This window comes from Sus scrofa, chromosome 9 (genome assembly GCF_054392235.1).
Source record: "Sus scrofa isolate SSC_HxYL_T2T_F1_AM1 chromosome 9, Sscrofa_HxYL_maternal_Yorkshire_Landrace_v2.0, whole genome shotgun sequence".
NCBI classification, from domain to species: Eukaryota; Metazoa; Chordata; class Mammalia; order Artiodactyla; family Suidae; genus Sus; species Sus scrofa.
The window spans coordinates 33,355,735-33,369,553 of record NC_139391.1 but is presented as its reverse complement, the minus strand read 5'-3'; the positions used below and the strand labels follow the sequence as shown (position 1 = coordinate 33,369,553).

General features: G+C 40.4%; 2 protein-coding genes across 2 annotated transcripts in view; one reads left to right on the top strand and one right to left on the bottom strand.

Moving 5' to 3' along the window:
- Nucleotides 1–13,819, bottom strand: part of LOC146399831 (uncharacterized) — a 250,265-nt gene that overhangs the window by 117,319 nt on the left and 119,127 nt on the right. The window lies entirely within an intron of this gene.
- MMP20 (matrix metallopeptidase 20) overlaps nt 1–13,819 on the top strand; it is a 46,686-nt gene that overhangs the window by 13,674 nt on the left and 19,193 nt on the right. The window contains 1 exon segment of the mRNA NM_213905.1: nt 1,937–2,078. Within this exon segment, the coding sequence (NP_999070.1) occupies nt 1,937–2,078 (142 nt within the window).

The window sequence follows — 13,819 nt, the reverse complement described above, 5'->3', positions numbered from 1 at the left end:
CAGGTGAAGATTAAGCTAGGGACCGCAGCTCCAACTATGCCCTCTTGTGAAGAGCTTATTTACCAGATATGAGTATTGCTTTCTGTTCTAAGATATGCAGTTAAGTTGTGCATCTATCCTCCAGAGCATACTGGTTCCTTGGCGTACGCAGAAAATACAATCATGTGTACGTCTTTGGAGAGTAGGTCAGGCGTTAGACATTAGAAAAAGATGGATTTTTTTGTTGATAGTTCAAAAAAAACGAAAACAAAAAACCATGAAACTCTCCATTTTATAAACTTGGCCCCAGTGCTCCCATAGGAAACACTTTCTGTGGTCACCAAGAAGGACCTACTCGAAATCCTTGCTTCCCTTTATGGGTTCAGTCTTCATTATTCTGATTTTGACGTGGCCATTTTTACACAGGTTAATAAAGGACAGAAACATGGTTTTATACTGCCAGGAAGCACCCACATCACACCCTGACCTCCTTGCCACCCTGACCCTTTGTTGAATGCTTGGCACATTAGTAAGTGTTCAAAAAATGGCAGCACATTTCTGAGCTGACTAATTTCCAGTTTCTGATCTTCTCCCAAGGCATCGTTCCACCTCTGATCTTCACTCCATTGCTGACGCTTCCTCACCCCCCATCTCACCCATGTCTCACCTTTTATGGGCCCTCCCTGTGCCTCACTCCTTCCCCGATACTCAGATCTGGTCACAAGACTCAATCAAGCAAGAGACCTGCCAGGAGTAATGTCACAGGCTGCCCCAGCTCACTCCTCTGCAGCTGATAGACAGTCCTCAGGAACAGAATGGGAGATGAAAAACCTCCAGCAACCCTCCCAAGGGGCAGGTCCTGTGTTCCAAGATGATCCACCAGAAAATGCCTTTAAGTGGCAGCCACCTCCACTGTGCTTCAAGATTCACTCAGTCTTTCCTGGATCCCTAAGAAAAGGCTTGTGCACAAGGCAGGACACCCATAAGTTGTACAAAAATAGTATGGGAGTTCCCATCGTGGCGCAGTAGTTAACGAATCCGACTAGGAACCATGAGGTTGCGGGTTCGGTCCCTGCCCTTGCTCAGTGGGTTGAGGATCCGGCATTGCCGTGAGCTGTGGTGTAGGTTGCAGACGCAGCTCGGATCCCGCAATGCTGTGGCTCTGGCGTAGGTGGGGGCTACGGCTCCGATTCGACCCCTAGCCTGGGAACCTCCATACGCCACGGGAGCGGCCCAAAGAAATAGCAAAAAGACAAAAAAAAAAAAAAAATAGTATGAAGATTTGCAAGAGGGAGTTCCCTGGTGGCCTTTATTTGTTAGCAAAAAGACAAAAAAAAAAAAAAATAGTATGAAGATTTGCAAGAGGGAGTTCCCTGGTGGCCTAATGGCCACACTGCTGCGGCCCAGGTTTACTCCCTGGTCTAGGAATTGACATCTCACATCAAGCCTCTGCATGCTATGGCAAAAAAAATATATATGTATGCATGTATATATATAAGAAAGTTATAATCTTATTGAAAACAAATACTTCATTATAAAAAAAGTCTGAGGCAATTTTTAAAACATTTCTAATTTAGGACACCTGTAGCTATCAAAGAAGTTTTGCATAATAATAAAATAATACCTACCATTTTTTGAACTTTTATTATGTGCCAAGCATTCCACTAAGTGCTTTGCAGGTATTCTTCGAGTCTCACAAAAACCTTCTCAAGTAGGTACTGTTATTGACTTCCTCCACTTTACACTGAGGAAGTGGAGGCTTAGAGAGGTTAAATTATTTGTCTGTATCATACAAGTAAGCAAGTAGTGAAGCTGGAATTCAAACCCTATCTGCCTCTCACTGACAGCCATGCTCTCTATTGCTTTCACATATGCAGTGGAAGTGGGTCTCTGGAGCAGAAGTTGTACAGACTCTATATTCCTGGTACTATTTTGACCAAGTCACTTTGAATCCTAGGACCTCGGAAAACATTCACAGGAAAGCCCACTGTGCCCCACGGCCCCCCTCACAATCCATCCCTCCCCGACATCTGTGACTCCAGCTCATCCTTTGATGCCGTGACAATGCTGGGAAAGGAGCTCTTGTTCTTCAGGGACCGGTAAGCCTAAGACTTGCCACCAGCTCTTATCAGGACTCTGCTCCACATCCAGATGCACATCGCTCTAGAGGTCCTGCTGCTGCCATGTGTGAAGATTGTGCAGAAATGCTGTCCTGTGTGGCAGTATGCTGGGAGTCAGGAGTCTCTGGGGAGATATGGAGCTACTGTTTGTGGAGCACCTGCTATGCTCTTGGCACTGTGCTAAGTGTTTTCCTGTAAGTACAATATTTCTTCTAACCCTTTTTACCATGAAGCAGCAAAGAGAATCCCAAATTGAGAGACAAAGAAAGGAGCTCAAGAGAACACATAACTTTCACAAGGTAACATGGTTTTACTAAGTGGCTGAGTTATGACACCAGCCCAGATTTCTCTGATGTCTGCTTTGTTCACCACTGTATACTTAGTGAAAGCACATAGCATATTCTCAATAAATATTTGTTACTGAAGTTTGGATGGACAGAAACATGGGCAAATAGGTTGTTGCATGGATGAATGGGTTCATGGATGGATGCATGGATAATCAGGTAGATAAAGGTTCTAAAGGTTCTAAAGTCACTATTTTTCCTAAATCCCTCTTTCTCAAGGCATTCTGACTTTTCAATTGCCAGCTGTTGGAAAACATAGAGAAGGAGGGAATGTTGGTGAGTTCTTTATATATTATAGCTATAGCTACTAAAGAATACCCTGAGGTTTCTATTACTGTTGGTTTAGGAGTGTTTCTTTGGAGGCTTATTAATAGAAGTTTCAGGAGTTCTGCAAGCTGTAAAGAATGATGAGAAGGATTTTAACTTTAATGGCATAGGAAATTGAGTAATTTATGATACTTGAGATGCTAGGTTTTTAGTAAGAATACTATAGGAGTGGCTGCACATATAGGTATGACTAGTGATGGTAAGTGGTTAATCTTTATTTGTTAGTATTTTTCTTTTTGGCCCACATGTGAAAGTTCCCAGGCAAGGAATCAAACTCAAGCCACAGCAGTGATAATGCCTATCCCTTAACCACAAGGCCTCCCTATTAGGTTTTTTGTTTTTGTTTTTTTGTTTTTTTGGTTTTTTTGCTTTTTAGGGCCACACCCATGGCAATGGAAGTTCCCAGGCTAAGGGTTGAATCAGAGCTACAGCTGACAGCCCATACCACAGCCACAGCAACTGGGGATCTGAGCCATATCTGTGACCTACACTCAGCTCACAACAATGCCGAATCCTTAACCCACTGAGCAATGCCAGGGATTGAACCATCATCCTCCTGGATCCCGGTTGGGTTCATTAACTGCTGAGCCACAAAGGACACTCCCCCATTAGTATTTTTATTGTTATGAAGATTACTCGTGGAATTTAAATAGAAGTGAACTTAACATTGGTATGATAAAGAAAAAGAGGGAAAGTAAGCCTTTTTGGTTTGAAATCAATGTGGAAGTTTTTATATGAAGAGAGGAAATAGTTTGTGATAATACTTTTTTTTCTAGCCAAATTAAGTGTAATAATAATGATGCTGGTTTGGGGTTTGCTGAAAGGTTGATAAATGGTAACAGGAAGTGAGTAATAATCAGAAAAAGATCTGAAGAGTTTGGAAATTTTATACAGGTAAAAAGGGGAATTAAATTTTAGGTCTTGTGTTGTGAAGTTCAAGTGCCAAAATAAAACCTAAGACAGTTACAGCAAGAACTGTTCATTTTTAAGAAGTAGGGTATAGTTATTTGTGGAATCGTTGTTGGAGTATTATTGTTTGAAAGAAAAAAATCCACTGAAAATGCCTCCTTAAAAGATGTTCAATGGAATTGATCAGGAGAGGATTATTTTCATTGATTAGAATTAGAGTTGAAAAACAAGGTTGTCCTGGACATGCAAAGAAAGTAATTTGACTACTATTGACAGCTGCTAGGGAAGTGGCATTGAGTGTAATTGATATGGCTTAGGCAATGGTACGTGGCATGTTAGCAGTTTTCATCATTAAGTCTTCACAGCAAAAGCCTGTAAGGGAAGGGTCACCTGTGAGCTCTATGCATCTGATAATGAGAGGTTGAAATATTGGGTACAGCTTTAAATAAGTTTTGCTAAGCAATGTTACGTTGGTTAGGTTGTGAATAATAGACCCAGAGGATATGAATAATATGAATTTAAAAATGCATGTGTTCATATGTGAAGGAATACTAAGTGTGGTTGGTTAATACCAACAGTAACTAGTATTAGGCCTAACTGGCTTGAAGTAGAGAAGGCAACGATCTATTTAATGTCATTTTGGATGAGAGAGCCAACTGCCATGAATAGTGTGGTGATAGGGTTAATGTTTTGAATAGTTTTATCATTTTTTATCAATGGTAAAAGCAAATTAACAAGACACCTACTCCAACTGTTGTGGTTGAATGAGGCTGAGACTGGCATTGGGCCTCCTGTGGCTGAGAGAAGCCATGGCCAAGGCCAAGCTAGGCAGATTCACCAGCTGCAGCTGGAAGTCCCATTATGAGAAGCAGATGGTGACTAAGGAAAACATGAGAGTTGTTAGAAATCTCATGAGTTTAAGTTCAATTGTTCCTTTTGTCCTCACACTGTGGCTTCTCAGGGAGCATGGCTGCCATTACTGTAGCTTTCTTCTTGGACAAAAAGAGAAACACCCCAACTCACCTCCACTCCTCCCTTTACTGGGGACAGAATTCAATCGGCCGCATGAGAATAGGCAGAGATGGCTCAGGCATATGCATGTATGATATTATTTTTTATTCTTTTTTCTTCATTGGCAAAGTATTTTTTTTGCTAAACACTGCTGCAGTAACTAGAACTATAAAGATGAATCAATAGTCCCTGGCCTTTGCACACTTCACAGTTAGATGAGAGGGAGGGACATTCAAAAAGCATTGCCAACTCACTGTGTGCTCAGGTGTGCATTCAGACAGAGAGAGGAAACTATGGGGTCTTTTTGTTTTATGAGAGCACTAATCCCATCAAGCCCCACCCTTATGACCTCATCAAATCCTAATCAGCTCCTACTGGTCTCAGTCACAAACTGTCATACCTTGGCATTATGGGGAGACGCAAACATTGAGCCAGTAACAGAGTAATCACATTACTCAACATGTTGTTAAATGTCCTTCCCGACTTTTCCTCTGGGTAGAGTGACTTATTGAAAATGCGGGCAGCACACAGGAAGGTCCACAGAAGTAGAATCTTATTAGATGTGCTGATTTGTAAATTTTTTTCTCTCCACAATCTCTCATTTTTTCATGTCAATAATTTTATCTTGATTTTATATATGCATATATTATCCCAATATAGAGAGACTGATCCTAACTTATTTAACCAATCCCAAACTAATGAACACCTAGAGTATTTCTAATTTTTAAATATTATGAACAGATGAACTAAATCTTCAACAATGGATGGGCATCCACTTTTCAAAGACCAATGAGAAGAAAGCCCAGGAACCCAAGCTTCAGCCTTAGGTTAAGTTGGTTTAAATTCCGGCCATGCTGGAGGTCTCACTGTGGCGCAGCGGGATATGCGAAGTCTTGAGAATGCTATGGCACTGGGTTTGATCCCCACCACTGCACAGTGGGTTAAGGATCTAGCATTGCTACTGCCGCTTAGGTTGCGACTGCTGCTTGAATCCTATCCCTGGCCCTGCAGCTCTATATGCCACAGGGCAGCCAAAAATATGAAAAAAAAAAAAAATCTGGCCATGCTTCTTACAGATCAGGTGACACTGGGAAAGCAGTGCCAGACACACAGTGAACACTCAATAAAAGGCAGTTACTATATTTAGGAGTGGAAATCAAAAAGCATTACAATGGATTAAGACTTAGAAACACCCTGAGGTATTTTTTTTATTATCTATTTTATTGATCCTCTTTTATTAAGTCTTAGTCGATTACTTTCTTTTTATTGCTTCTAACCAAAAAGTAAACCAAAGCAGAATTGATAGGCATTGACCCAGGATTGACGGCAAGGTGCAGAGAGGGGGAAGCAGGACGCCAAGCAGGGTAACGTGGGCATCACCTGAGGGGTAAGCTCATCAGATGCTCCATGCCCAGAAGTGTGAGTGCGTGTAGCATTCATGCCTGGTGCAGCACGTTAGCTTGTTCTTTCTGTAATGTCAGTGGTTGTGATAGTGGCAAAGTGGACTGTGAAGTCAAAGATATGTCCTTTCACTCAATTGTAATTGTTTTTTTTTTTTTTAAAAAAAAAAGCACCAAAAGTTAACCTGTTTATCAAACTATGAGCATCCAACAACTGCTAATGACTGATTGAAAATGATAAATCTTTTAACAAAGCCTTGACTGTAAATACTGAGGGTAGTATCAGAATAGAAAAGGAGGCATAGAGGGAAGGGGCATTTAGGAAGGAGTGTTCAGGGAAGGGATTCAAGCAAGAAAGATGGCTGACTTGTATCTGCTCATCCAGCTCCTTCTCATCTTCTCCCATTTCCTTATCTAATGAGCTATTGTGGTCAGGCAGGTAATCCCAAAGAACTAGAAAGAGCTAGGAGGAGGACAGGGAGTCAAGAGTGGTACCCTTTCAGCACTGGAGTTGCCACTGACCCACCATGAGACCTTGAACCTCTCTTCCTCTTCTTTGGTATTGTCTGATACTCACAGCAACTTCAATGTGTTCAGTACTTACCACCTTAAGCATTCTTTTATCAGCTCCTTACAACAGCCCTGGGAGGTATGAGTTATTATTCCCGTCTTATAAGATGTAGAAAAGATAAGCAACTTGTTCCAGCTCACACAGCTAAGGAGGACTGTAGCTGGGGTCCTGTGCTAGTACTGTCCTGTGCCAAAGCTCTGCTCCCAACCTCCCTGCCCTACTGCCTCCTGAGATGCCATCCAGAGCTAAATGCCAATGACTCCATAGCTCTGACCCCTTACTGGCTGTCACCAAAAGTCCCCAAGTGCTTGCTAAGCCTGGACAAAGAACAAAGAATTCTTTCAAGCCACAGTCATCACAGCAACCTGGAGCCATTATGAAAGAGTTCCCAGTCTGTTCTCTCCCACCCACCAGCCTGGAATTCCCCATCACAAACAATAATATGTTGATGAGACATTTTGGGCTGTGGACGTAATAGCCACACAGTTTGTTTCCAAAGCAAAATGGAATGCAGTGCCTTTTAAAGTGACTGTGAGAGTGTTATACATTCCCCACAGTGTACAAAGGTACGTCGGCACATTCAAATGTTCTGTTTGAAGAGAAACGAACTTCAGCTATAAGTCGAAAGTCATAAGTATTTATGAACTTCATATATACATTTAATTAGCATAGATTTCCTCTTTATAATAGATGACAAAATCTGGCTACCCCCAGATTTCCTTGAAATGTTATTCCCAAATTATATTTGCATCCCTCAGATTATTCTGGGTTTTACATATCATTTTAATGATAAAATCAGAAATAGCACAGCTATAGACCTTAGAAGAATAATAGCATATTACTTATGGAGTAAACATAAAGACTGATCAGGTGCAAATCCTTTAGTTTGATAAGAAAGCCAGGTCTCTCAGCCCAGCAGACCCTCCATGGCAACCCGGCTGGCTAACTCCTGGTGCTGAGTCTGTCTTGTCACTCACATACAAAGCTTTCTGGCTGTGCAATGGGACTATGAAGAGAACACAATTTTGACTTGAATGATTGAATGCCTTTCAACTGGAATGCATTTGAGTGAGTAGGAAAAGCACTCTGTGAGTAGGGCAGTTCGTACGCTCCTGGGCCCTTGGCCGGCAGGTTGGGTGAAGAGTCACCAGGAGGAGGAGGTTCTAGCCTATCCAGCCTTCCCACAAATGTCTGGTAGGCTTCTCCACATTGTTTTATTCTCAAAATAGGATTCTTTATTTAAAAACATCCGTCAGGGGGTTCCTGCAGTGGCTCAGTGAGTTAAGAACCCGACATAGTGTCCATGAGGATGCAGGTTCAATCCCTGGCTTCACTCACTTGGTTAAGGATCTGGCATTGCCACAAGCTGCGGCATAGGTCACAGATGCGGCTCAGATCTGGGGTTGCTGTGGCTGTGGTGTAGGCCAGCAGCTGCAGCTCCAATTCAACCCCAACCCAGGAACTTCCATAGGCTGCAGGTGCAGTTGTAAAAAGAAAAAAAATAATAATCTGTCAGTCACTAATTGTCACATTTTGAAAGATGTTATATATATTAGAAAACAAAGGAAAACATGTTTAAGGGTCTTGCAAATAGAGACTGAAGAGAGGGGCAACCTCTCTTCAGAGAGAGGCTTCCTGAAGGAATCACCATCAGGACTTGGACACTAATTTGGTGAAAATGATGGAAAAGGAGGAGTCAAAGATAGCAGCATGGCTCACATAGATAGAAAAATCATAGAGATTTTTTGGATACATAAAGAAAAACTCAATTTTAGATGTGCTGAATTTAAAATGATGGCAATTCTATTGGGATTCAACAGTAATAAGCCAGTGCTCCGGGGCTTCGTAGGTTATCGAATTTCCTACATGGAGGACGTAGTGAAAGATTTGAAAATAAACTGTAGTAATAATCATTACAGTAAAAGCTGACATTTTACAATGTGCTATGTGTTATGTGAAGCATTTTATAGACACCGATTCATTTAATCCACGCTGTTCTTTTCCCAGGTAGAATTTTAACCTAGGTCTACTTGACATCAGAGACAGAATCCCTGTAATAGAGCCCTAGATAAATCAGAGAAAAGAAGAGCTTCTCTTTTTTTTAAGTGATAAATAGAAAATTCTACAGAAATCACCAAAGTGAGGACTGAAGAAAAGAGATGACTGGCCAGGATAATGAAGGAAAGTCGTTTCAGCAGAGTGGTAAGGAAGAAATCCAGATCATGGAGTGAAAAGGCAAATGGTGATGGTAGATGTAGAGCATTCATTTGAGAATCTTGTTAATAACAAAGAGCTATGGTAACAGCTGGAAGAGGAAACACGGTCAAAGGAGGGTTTTTTCAAGATGAGAAATACCTGGGTGCACTTGAAAATATGAAAAGCAGCCAATGAAGAAAAAGGAAGGCAAAGCACTCTGGGAAGAAGGGACAGTACAGTCAGTAACCTCTGCTCTTAGGTGGCTCTGTTGGAATCTCACTTTTCCCAGGGTTCCGTGGGCTTGAGGAAAGCCTGCAAAACCAAAGAGGAAGTCTTCCTCCTTCAGTCTCCCTGGAGATATTTCTTTTCTGGCTATAAGGTTGCATCACTGAAAGTCAACAAATGGCACTGTATTTACTCAGACTGATTCTCTGTTATGTATTATAAATACAGACTAAGAGGCAGAAGGTGTGCTGAGATCGCTGACTCACTCTGACTAAGAACACGATTCTTCACCTCTTCACAAGTTATGGCTTATAAATATGGATCTCCACAGGCTCCTCAGACCGATATAAACAATTTAAGGACACTATGCAGAGCTTTGATTATTTTTAACCATTGTCTACGTATCGGTTTTTAATTTTACTTTTTCTTTCTTTTTAGGGCTGCATCTGTGGCATATGGAAGTTCCCAGGCTAGGGGTTGAATCAGAGCTACAGCTGCCAGCTATGGCACAGACATAGCAACGCCAGATCCAAGCCACGTCTGCAAGCTGCACCACAGCTCATGGCAATGCCGGATCCTTAACCCACTAAGCGAGGCCAGGGATTGAACCTACATCCTCATGGATATTAGTCAGATTCGTTTCTGCTGCGCCACAACAGGAACTCTGGGTTTTTAATTTTAAAGCTCTGTTTTTCTTGGGTTCAGTGAGATGGATGATGCATGTTTGATTTCTTGGCCTCTAAGACATTCTGATATAAACAGCCATGATGGTTCGAGCTCCCTGCAAATGAATGAATGGCTTCTTGGCCAATGATATGATTGTACTTCACAAAGTTTCCAGAGACAAACATTTCTATCAGTGAGACAAGTTTAGAAGGAAACTTAGCTCTATTGATAAATTCTGTTTTACATAATTAATAAATCTGCAGAGTAAAAACATGTCTTTTCAAAGTACTACAAATAATTATGAGTATTCCACAGTTTATAAAACTTTCATGTGCAGTATTTCAAGTGAACCTTTGAAGTATTAGCACAGTATTATTAATTATTACTTATTATTTGACAGAAGGAAATTAAGTCTCAGAAAAATTAAGTGACTCATACAAGATCACACACCCAATAACAAAACAAAGTCTCAAGCACCCCTCGCTTTTTTCACTGCACCAGTGTCCAGTCTCAGGGGAGAGAAGCATTAATTTTACCGAGAGCATCAATATGATAGAAAGAAGAAAGACCCCTCTTCCCCCTGAAACTAGGAAAAAGAGTGACAGAGAAAAACAGAGTCAAGGAGAGTAAGGGGTGAAGATGGTGGAAAATAAAAGTGCCCAGTCCGGCTGGATTACCTTGATAGCAAAGATGAGGAGTCTCTCTTGAAAATGAAAGACTAGGAGAATCAGCTTACACAGGTGGGGAGGGAGACAGTGCAGTACAACCAAAAAGGAACAAGAGTTCAGCGGACACAGATCTAGTCCTATAGGTGCCAGGCACCTGCTAAGCCAGAGAATACAAGGATGCGTAATATGTGGCCTTGCCCCAAGGAGCTTACAGGACTGGCAAAGAGCTTGGAGTGTTACCAGTGACCTCATCTCAAACACAATGGCTTAGATGCTTTTCCTTAGCAAAAGGGAAGGAAATTTTCTGAGAATATGAAAATCAATGATTAGATAAGTTCCATGCAACCCTTTGATACCCATTTATTTAACCAGCAAACATCTATTGAGCCCTGATTACATGCCAGGCACACCGGTGGCTTCTGGATACACAAAGAGAAACAGTGTGCGGCTAAATACCTATCAGCAAGTCTAAAATATCAATAAACTCCATTGTTCTGTCCTCCTTATCAAAGATCAGACTACAGACTATTGATAAGATGTATGTTTTCATTACCGGTTCCAAGATATCCTACAGCTATTCTTTTCCAACAAGTCCATAGTTGGGTTTGTTTTTTTGTTTGTTCGTTTATATTTTAAATTCACTAACAAATGTATAACAGGTTACTTGTTATACCCTTTTAATCCATTTAAATTAATTTGTTATTGTAAGTCTGTAGCTCTAAATTTATAAATCCTCTGAGTATGTGTTCTATTGCTTTATTACCCACAGACATATTTTTTTGTTAATATGACAAAAAAATGACATGACAATTTTCATGATCACAGATTTTTTTTTAATTTATGATACTTTACATGTGTCACATGAATAGTGTTTATTCCTTCCTTATTTATAAGGCGTATATATTGTAATATGTCATAAGTGTTTAAACCAAGGTTTCAGAGCTTTGACATTACTGATATACTGAGCCAGACAAGTCTTTTGTCATGTTGGGCTGTCCTGTGCATTCAGGATGTTTAGTGACATCTCTGGTCTCTACCCATTAGACTCCGATGGCATTGCCCCCTCCTACTTGTGACAACCAAAACTGTCACCAGACATTGCCAAACGTCCCCTGCAGTACAAAATCATTCTTGGTTTAGAATGACTACTTTACTTAAATTTAGTCCTCACAGCAGCCACGATATCCTGAATCAAGGTTTATTAGTAAGGAATGTAATATTCCAAGACCTGTGAAATATTCCAAAAGTACATTTTCGGTTTGCTTACGCTGTTAACCCTAACCTTAATTTTGGCTTGCCTACATTCTCTCTCACATTGAGTCATTCAGGACATCAGTGTCCTGTAACTTCAAATGAAAAATAGCGTTTAATTTTTCCTAGAGTCATTTGATTTTTCAATGCAAAATAAAAGAATATACAACCCAGATTTAGAGTACCCAAGGGGAAAGAAGCTAGAAGTCAACTGTACCTCCTCAGAGATGTAAGTCAGATAGAGCCTGGTAACTGGAAGATGTGTCTGCTCTTCCCCATCCGCTTTCCTCATTTCCTCAGCCCCATTATTATAATCGCCTGAAAGGCATTCTTTGTACCTTAGTGAGCTTCGAGCACAGTGACTTGAGCAGAGTCGGCATTTCGGAATTACTATTGAATTGAATTACTTGGAAAACATTTGCTTATTGGATTCTTCATGGACCTTCCAGTGAATCCATTATTTTGCCGTCTTTATCAAAGATGAGATTATGGACTGTTGACATGATCTGTTTGTTTTCATTACCTCATTATTCTGGATACCTGAGCCTGTTCCCATTTTGTGGTGGTGCAGAGAAAGGAGAAGGGGAGTGGAGTCCCTCTGGCCTTCAGAAAAGGCGAGGTCTCAATGGGCAAGGGCCTGGTTATACACAAAACTCAAGAGGCCACATGGCTGAGAAGGATCAAGTAGATTAGATGGGTCATGTGATGAAAATCAGGACAGCTAGGGTCTAACTGGTTCTGCCTACCCCTGACCACTTGCCAACCTTTGGGCCCATCATCCTTTTAGGGTCTCAGTTTTCCATCTGTTAATACATATGTTCTATTTTTGTGTTGTTTCTGTGTGTTTACAAGAACAGGTCTTCTTCTAGATAATTTATTTTTTTAAAGATTTTTATTTTTTCCATCATAGCTGGATTACAGTGTTCTGTAAATTTTCTACTGTACAGCAAGTTGACCCAGTCATGCATACATATATACATTCTTTTTCTCACATTGTCATGCTGGATGTTCTAGATAAGGCTGTGATGTGTAGAGCTTGGGCCATGGAAGTATACCCTCCATGGTCTCCTGAGTGTTATCCAAATAATAATTTTTTAAATGGACAATATCCATTTGAGTGGCACTTTACAGTTTATGATGCATTTTCATATACATTTCCTCATTTATCCTCATGAGATAGGCCAGGTATCATTATTGACTTTTAAGAGATTATGAAATAAGCTTGGAGATGCTGGTCAGCATTGGAGTTGGAACTCCAGTCACAATCTTCTAAAACATGATGTGCTTTTCCTTCTGCATTGTGATGCTGCATAGGATCATGATGAAATACTTCTCTCTCTCAATATAGCTCTCCTTTAGATTTCATCATTAGCTTAAAGTGCCTCACCTAGATGGCTTTGCCAGGCCCCTGATAAATGCAATGGCACACCCCTCCTGTGGGGTACATTCTATGTTCCCAGAGTACCATGAACTTAACCCTTCATTGCAAGAATCACTGTGAATTATAATTGCCTAATCACTTATCTGCCTCTGCTACTAGATCATAAGCTTCTTGAGGACAGGACCTGAGTTATATTCAGTGTTTCATCACTGATGTCTACCTCAGTGCCTGCTGGTAGGTGCTCCAAAAATATTTTTTAAATTAACTAAAGCTCAACCTAAGATTTGAAGACTGCCCAAACTAACTACATAGAAAGTTAAATGTCAAAATGTTATTACAATTTCCCTGTCCACAAATAATTTTATGTATCGAATTCTAGCTTCTATAGAGTCAAATAAACTACTCATATTTTATAAGAATGATTTTCATCTCCAAAATTTAAAATGGACCACTTTTACACTGAAAGTTGTGGCTGGGTACCCTTGTGTGTACTCCCACAATTTTATGTAAATAATATTGGATAAATGGATGGTTGAGTTCCTAAATCTTAAGTTAATGTGTATGTACCAGATTTTCTGTGAACTAGCCAAAGATATAAAGACTTTGAATATATAAGTACTTAGGCAACATAATTTATAATTTTTTTATGCTTTTGCTGGAAATAGTTAGCATCTCCCAATCACAAAGTTTTGGCTCATTTATGTAATATTCATAAAGTGCACCTGGATGGTATTTATCTTTATGAGATTTTAATTTTTAAAAGATCAGAAG